Below are 8,031 nucleotides of genomic sequence, written 5' to 3'. Positions count from 1 at the left end.
GCATAGACACAAAAATGTCAAAAAACAAAATAGCACTTTCCCTTATAAATCATTTAGGAATTATGCATTCTAAAAATGTATGGGAAAGTAGAACTGCTGAAATATGTTAATAATTTGACTTTGAAGAAGCACAGGAAAAGGAAATGAAGATGTAGCAATAGTCATAGATCCTAGAGATTGCAAAGAAAAAGGGAACTCATCACCAAAGTCTCCCATTTCTAGAAAATACTTATATGTTAGAATCATTCAGAGATTTTTTTAAAAAAAACTAGCATCTATGGAAGTTCCCTGTTATGGTTTGGACTCTCAGAAGATTTAATGAGCTTCATTTGTTAATGGTTTCCGTCTCTTTTCGAATATGATTTTTGCATCAAATAATTCTCTTTCCCTGTATCCTAGAGATGGCCCTTTTAGATACTTTGCTTCCGCTGCCTTGTAATCTAATCCATCAACAGCAGAAATTGAACAAATGATTGCTTCCGGCAGAAGAACTTCCAGGATAAATTTAACTTTATCTCTTATCAGAGTCAGCATTTTTTCATCTATTTGTTTGTAGATTTCTTGTAAATATTTCACCACCTCATCCAACTGATCTTCATCCTCAAAGTATGTTTCAATACAGGGTGTGAACCTATTTGCATTCAAAAATGATTTCAGCCACCTGGACCCTTTCGTGCCTTTTAAAATGGCTAAAAGATGGCTCTCTGTTCCCTTTGCATTCACAATGAAGTCCACTAGGTTCTTGTTGGCTCGGTCCCGAGCAGACTTCATTCGGTCTGGAAGAATTTTCTGGAAGGACATTTTCTTGGTCTGGGAAGTCACAATCATTGATTCCACAGGATTTTCATTTTGCAGCTTTGGAAATAAGTTCCTGAGGGTATCCTGTTTGATTACTTTCCTAAGTGGATAACTAATGTCAGCAGCATAATACTCAAGGAAAGAGCCTGCAAAAGAACCACAACCTATTCTAACTCTGTAGTCACAAATCAGCGAGATGCACCAGTCAATACTTTCACTGTAGTCCTCCCTGGCTTTATCCACTAGTGCTTGTTTCTCTTTGCAGTCAAATTTCTTTAATCTTCTAAAAGGCACTCTAATGCCTCTCTTTTCAGGATTCATATTTGCCTCAACAAAAAGCACACTTGCTTTTCTCTCTTTTTGCCTGATGCTTTTTACCACTGCTGGCCAAAATGGATATTTTTGATATTTAAACCAGACTATCATTCCTGTTTCAAATGAACGTGGCTCATAATGAAAAAGGAAACGTGGAAGTTCTTCATCTTCCTCATTGTCATCTAATATGGAAGCATCAATAGAATTTAGATGAACTGACTTGTCAGAAGCTTGAAGTTCTTCCCCAAGTTCCTCAAAATCCAGTCTCTGAAGATTTCTTTCATTATTCACAAGGAGTGAATAATCCATGGCATGGTTAGAGGCACTAAAGGAAACCTGGTGTTCCCATGAAGAAGGCCTAGGGGATGCCACAGCACCCATCTCTGATTCCAAAGTAGGTTGATTCTGGCTGGTATCTGAGCATGGATTGGAGGGACCCTCTCCAGGATCTTCACTATTCTCTGAGAAGGTAGGGCCTTCAGAGGAAATAGCCAGGGCCTCTGGGCAGATGTCCTGTGCCTCCTCTTTCAAAGCTTTGGGCACAGTGAAGCTATCTGACAGTAAAGTTGGAGTGAACTTTTCATCTTTAACATATACATCCTCCTCTTTAATTGTGGAATGCAAAGGCATAATTGTTGAGATGTCAATCTTTTTCTTGCTCTCCTTTTCATCCTCATCTTCTGAAAGTGAAGGGAAAGTGGGGAGCCAGCTGAAGTTTTGTGATGACTTTGTTTCCATTTCACTTGGAATAGTATCAATGACTGCATGCACCCGTGATTTATCATCATACAGGGAATCATCACTCTCTGAAGATACTAACAGGGATGTTGAATTTTCATTTTCCTCAAGACACTTTGGTAAGTCTCCTTCGTGCTTCCGATACTTTTTACGAGGGGGTGAATCAGAAAGCTTTTGTGGTACATTTTGAGACAGTGTCGTGGTCTCTCCCTCATCTGAACTGCTTGCTTGAATCAAATTTGTTCTCTCATTCAGAATATCCAATGCCGTTTTTAGTGACCTTGCATAGGCTGTTTCCTCTCTAGGTGGGTCACTGACCTCTGACTGTGCTGCTAGTGAGGAGGCAATAGCTTCAACTTGAGATTTACTGAGGATCTTTGTTTCTGTGCTTTCCACTTTAATTGTTTCATCTAGTGAGAGTATCTGAACTTCTAGGGAAAATGTCTTTTTTCTCTTACTGTCTGATGAAGCCTCAGATCTGGACAAAACTTTTGCTGGCCACAATTGGTCTTGCCAATTGCATAAGACATACTTGGCATCCATTATGATTTAGATTTGTGTGCCAAGAGTTTACTAGCAGAGATTGAGGTGTCTGGCTATTATTGTCACTGCTAAGGAAGTTCCTACCACAAACAATACTTTTAGCAATGCCCCTTTTAAAACTACAAAGAATTACAAAGGGTTTACAGCTTGTGTGGCCTGTTCTCCTCCAGCTGAATTTCCCAAGGATGCTTGAACACGTTGTTTGAATGGGACAATATGGAAGATACTGAAATAACGAAAAGGAAGAGAAGAGAAGTATCAGCAAATAAAATTATTTTGCCAAAGTTGGTGAGCAACTGCAAATAGAGCAGAGACAGAAGAAAGGACAATGCTCAGTGGGGCATCAGACGGAGGAGAAAAATGCAGAATAATATAAGGTGCGGGATGAGAACTGGAAAAGTGTTTTTATAATATCTAAAACTAAAGAACTTACCCTCATTATTGCACATGATTATTAAAGAGTGACTGTATGTGCATGATGGCAGAGGTGGTGTGTCAGGAACTCTATGTTATTAGATATTTTCGGACTTCTGTGCCCCTAATGTTATACCTGGGGCAGCGGGACTCTGAAATTAGCGTGCATCAGAATCATCTGGAGGATTGTTAAAACTAGATTTCTATGCCCTATCCTGAGAATTTTATTCAGAAGGTCTAGACAGAATCCAATGTTTTGCACTTCTAATAAGTTAACAAATGATGCTGAGGCTACTTGTCTAAGAACTCTTTGGAAGCACTGTTGTAGCTGAACACACAGCTTTATAAATTTTAAGCTATAAATGCTTCCTTGTCTACCCAAAGCAGGCAGACAAAGATAATAGGATCTCTATCTCTTGAACCCAGACCACAACACAATGACCTTGTTAATAGCATGAGCTTAGAAGGTAAAGATTTAGAATGGCTACCAGGTTCACATATAGGATAAGATAATTATCAAGGATCTCTTGAGAGTCAAGTGGTTGGATAGGACCTCAGGTAGAAATCTGAATAGTCTCTTGCATGAATTCTTCATAGTGGTTTAACACATGAGATTCTTTCCCCAAAGTAGAAGCTATTACTTTTAACTACAAAACACTGTGGCTATAGAACAGGGAGCAAAATGAATTACATCTCAAATTCTCAACCTAACATGATTTTAATATGAAATGTAGTTTTTAATTTAAAAATGCTAAAGCTGCAGAGGAAGAAACAAAATAAATTATACCCCAAGTTCTCAACATATTTTTAATGTGAAATATTTTGTGAAATGAAAAGAGCCTTACCCAATGTCATGTGGATAAGGAAGGGTCTGGCCCTGTGATCCGTCTGTCTTGATTCTCACTCCAAAAGGAGACAGGCTGTCCAGAAGGAGACAGGGAATCAAACAAATTAAATAGACAAGGCATAAAGAAACTTCTCTACCAAAACTTTAGCAGGCATGTCATTCTGAAACACAGGAATGAAATGAAATCTCATCTGTGATGTAGATGTTTACTGTCCTCCTTGGTTTTATTATTTTAAATTCTCTTTGTGTGATATAGTTATGATATCTGGTTCACGTTTAAATCATCTTTCTCAGGAAAAGTGTGAGGTTAGGACAAGAAAGGGAAGTAACAATTGCCTTGTGTCTACTATGAGCCCGACTATAGATTTTGTTTGAATCCTCAAATCAATCACCGTGTGAATTTTTCATCCTTTACACACATAATTTTTTCAACAGAATTTTATTCACACTCTACATGCTGTTTCACAGTCCACTAATACAAAATATGTTTCATTGCTTTATTGGCCTACTTCATAAAAATGGTTGCCTGGAGAAAATTTAGGAAACCTGTCAAGCGCCACCTTGTGACCAGAAGGAGAACTGCAGCCTCAGCAGGAGCTATACGCAGAGCCTCGATCACTATCAGATTTTTCTTATTTATGAGAAGGGTGGGAACTACATTTAGCCAGCCAGGAGCCTTTTCAGGCTTCTAGAACTTTCTAAGTTCAAGGGGTTTATTGTGTAGGATAAGAAGATTAAAATATCTTCAACTAGAATGTTTCTGGTTATAAAACATGCAGAAGCTTATTAAAAATTGAAAAGATGCAAAAGGATATATGCAAAACTAAGTACAACTCTCTATGTAAATAATCACTCTGAATATTTTCTATCTTTCTAGAGTTTTTTTTACATGTATAGATAAATGCATATCATTTCAAAACAACATCAGATCTCAATTAAGAGCATAGTTTGAACATCATCCTACATAAGTATTTTCCACATGATTTATGAATTACTTTAAATGAGGTTTTTTCCACATTTATAACATTTTATCTCAATATTTTTCCTGATGATGTAAAACAAGTAAATGAGTAAGTATATATCAATATTTTGAATATTTTAAAAATAGAGAGCAGTAAAGCTAGTCCTGTCTCTCCAACTACACAAATAAACAATCCTGTTAATAGTGTGGCAGATATGTTTTCCCAGATTTGGTTGCATGAATTATATAGTAGCATATATATGTTTTACTAACACACATATTTATTTTTAAGTGAGATAATATAACAAATGCTATGCTACGATTTGCTTTTTTCACTTTATTTCTCAGAAATTTCAAATCTCTACATGTAAAGGATTATGTTTTTATTTTCCAGATACATAGGTATTCCACTTATGGATACACCCTGCCATATAATATTTTTGAAATTGCTAGTAGAAATAAGCCAAATCCTCTCTCTGTTTCACTCTTAAACTTAAAAGATATAGAAAAATGGTTATTGCTGACCATGGCCATACCTGTGGTCTGAAAGAATGAGTTGCAAGGAGGACACAGGTAGGGCTGTAGCCAACACAGCAACCAGGCTACGGGCTTGATCAGGTCCAGGAAAATTTCCACTATCGGCAAAAGACTGGGGTGGGGGTGGGGGTATGTCTGCATGTCTGTGTGTGTCTATGAATGCTTATGTGTTTGAAGCAAATTGGATATGCTGTTTCAGCTTCATTTTTCGTTCATGATTATAAAATTAATCATGGGGAAATCTACTCTAAAGATGGTGATAGAGGCTAAGAAATAATATTAAAATAGTAACTTGACCATCCAGAAATGCTAACATGGGAGCTTATTTTCTCCCAGATTTTTTTTAAAAATCACACATATATACATGCATATATATGTGCAACTGTCTTCACTCAAATACATACTTGTTCCCCTTTCCATGCTCATGTACAGGTGACACACACATAGTCTATGTGTCAATCAAATTATAGAAGTATTTCCCTCCATGCTGTCATATATTTTTATCCATCATTTTCTGTGTAAATTAATAAATGCTTAAAAATTCAAACAGTAACAGAATGTCTAGCAATATAAACATCGAATGCCAAGTCAATAAATTAGCATGAACGCCCATGCTGCACTGAGGTCTTAATATAGAGGCTGTAATCTGATCACCCCTTCTCCCACTGTGGACTTTTAAAGCATTGGGAGATATAAAAATTCCAAAGGATTAATTCTTTCAAAATGTCAGCAATTATCTCAAAACCACACACTTTTCCCACCACTCTAAGACCACTGTCCCTATTTTTCTCATCTTCATTCTAGGGTCCTGAGAAATCCCTATAAAATAACTAGCTTTAAGACAGCCATTACCTGGAAGCTTCTTGTCAGCTGCAGCCTGGTGAAATGCAGCTCCTCCCCCAAGACTGGTGAGGGGCAGCTCACTCCCAAGCTTCTCAGAGAATGCTCCGCTCCCTCCCTGTGATGAAGACAGACAATCCTTCCCTGAATTAAGGGAGGGAGAATTGCCCAGTTAAACTGCTGAAGTGTTAAAGGGTAGAAATGTTCCTTTTTAAAGAACTTGAAAGTGAATTGGCATCAAGTGTCTGTTTAGTTTCCCTTAGGGTGGTGATTTCTTGAAAAAAAGAGGTTGCAAATCACTTTATTAAAAAAAAACTAATTTAAACTATTTTATCATATTTTTTCCTTGCCTTCTCTGCACCTTACCTTGGTAGGTAAATTTAAAACCCAGCTGGTCATGCTTCATTAAAATAGTTCACTAAGGATCTTAACTGGGATTGCACTAAAACTGCACATCATTTTAGGGAAAATGACTTCTTTATAATTTTTTTGTGTGTGTTTCCAGGCCATGGTATGTCTCTCCTTTTATTCAGTCCTTCTCTTAAATGCTTCAGAAATTTCCAGAGACGTCTTCATGAACACGGATATTTCTGATCAGAGGCTGAAAATCACTCATGAGGCAGGAAAGCACCCATTTCATATACCCTCATCAATAAATGGCAATTCCTTCTTCTTATATTTTATTGGTATTTTTCACTCACACAATTCAACGTGGGGGAAATTAACTTTCAAAAATTCACATGTATTTGTTTGTATGTCTGAAATATACCTTGCACATTTTGTTAGTTAAAATTCTCCTGTGTTAAATTAAAATTTAGGTTTCTGATTTAATTTAGAAAGTCAATTTAAAATATTGCTAGTGGTAATTTTGGAAATGAAGATATTTGGGAATGAAGTGTTTTATTTGGTCTCTGTATTATACAATATGTAATATATATATTTATATATAAAATATTTATAAATAAATTTATTGTTATATATCTTATTTATATATAAATTTATTTATTTTATACATAAACTTATTTATATATAAAATAAACATATATATGTAAAAGTTTTTATTATATAATAAAAAAAGTTGATCTTACATACGATCACCGACAAAAATAATTTTCTTATTATAGAATTAATCTCTTCAAAGCTTTCAAAGTATTATTACATAATTTAAAGAGGATTATCAGGCTAGTGTAAATATGGATTTATTTAAATGAAGAGATATATTCAATTATATATTTTATAACGTAATATTTCTTTCTGTCTTCTTATTTCACATGTTTGGGAAAAAACAAATGCACATAAAATATGGTCATTACATTAAAATTATACTTTGCTGTGTTTATTTTGTCTATTTTCTATATTGCACATAAATCAGGAAATACTACACCACCACACCATTTTCCAAACAAAATGCAAAGTAAAAGATTAATTCCTTGGACAATATTTTATATTTCATTGTTCTGTAGAAGGAGGGAGAGAGGAATGATACCCAGTAATAATTAATGCTACTACTACTACTACTACTATTATCTTAATGAAGATAGATAATAATTATAGATACAATAATATCTATACATCGCCGTATGTATATACAATGGAATACTACTCAGCCATAAAAAAGAATGAAATTTTCCCATTTGCAGTAACATGGATGGACTTGGAGGGTATTATGCTAACTGAAAGACACTTAGCATAATATCACATATGCGGGGTCTAAAAAATACCACAAACTAGTGACTATAACAAAAATGAAGCAGACTCACAGATACAGAGAACAAAGTAATGCTTACCAGTGGAGAGAGGGAAGAGGGGAGGGACAATATAGGGGTAGGGGCTTATGAAGTACAAACTACTATGTATAAAATAAACTACAAGGATATATTGTACAACACAGGGAATATAGCCAATATTTCATAATAACTATAAATAGGAGTATAACCTTTAAAAATTGTGAACCACTATATTGTACACCTGTAACAACAAAAAAAGATTATGTATTTTGAGTGCTAATATAGAGTCGTTTCCATAGATACCTAATCAA

General features: G+C 35.4%; 1 protein-coding gene across 1 annotated transcript; it reads right to left on the bottom strand.

Annotated features, from left to right (window-relative positions):
- Nucleotides 1-315: 315 nt before the first annotated feature.
- On the bottom strand, nucleotides 316-2,394 carry PWWP3B (PWWP domain containing 3B; the record flags this gene model as incomplete). Its single annotated transcript, XM_079727078.1, has 1 exon — nucleotides 316-2,394. One exon carries the CDS (start codon nucleotides 2,392-2,394, stop codon nucleotides 316-318), a length of 2,079 nt encoding a protein of 692 aa, XP_079583204.1.
- Nucleotides 2,395-8,031: the final 5,637 nt, after the last annotated feature.

The sequence above is a fragment of the Hyperoodon ampullatus genome (assembly GCF_949752795.1).
Source record: "Hyperoodon ampullatus genome assembly, chromosome: X".
Lineage (NCBI taxonomy): Eukaryota > Metazoa > Chordata > Mammalia > Artiodactyla > Ziphiidae > Hyperoodon > Hyperoodon ampullatus.
This window is presented reverse-complemented; position numbering and strand designations above follow the sequence as displayed.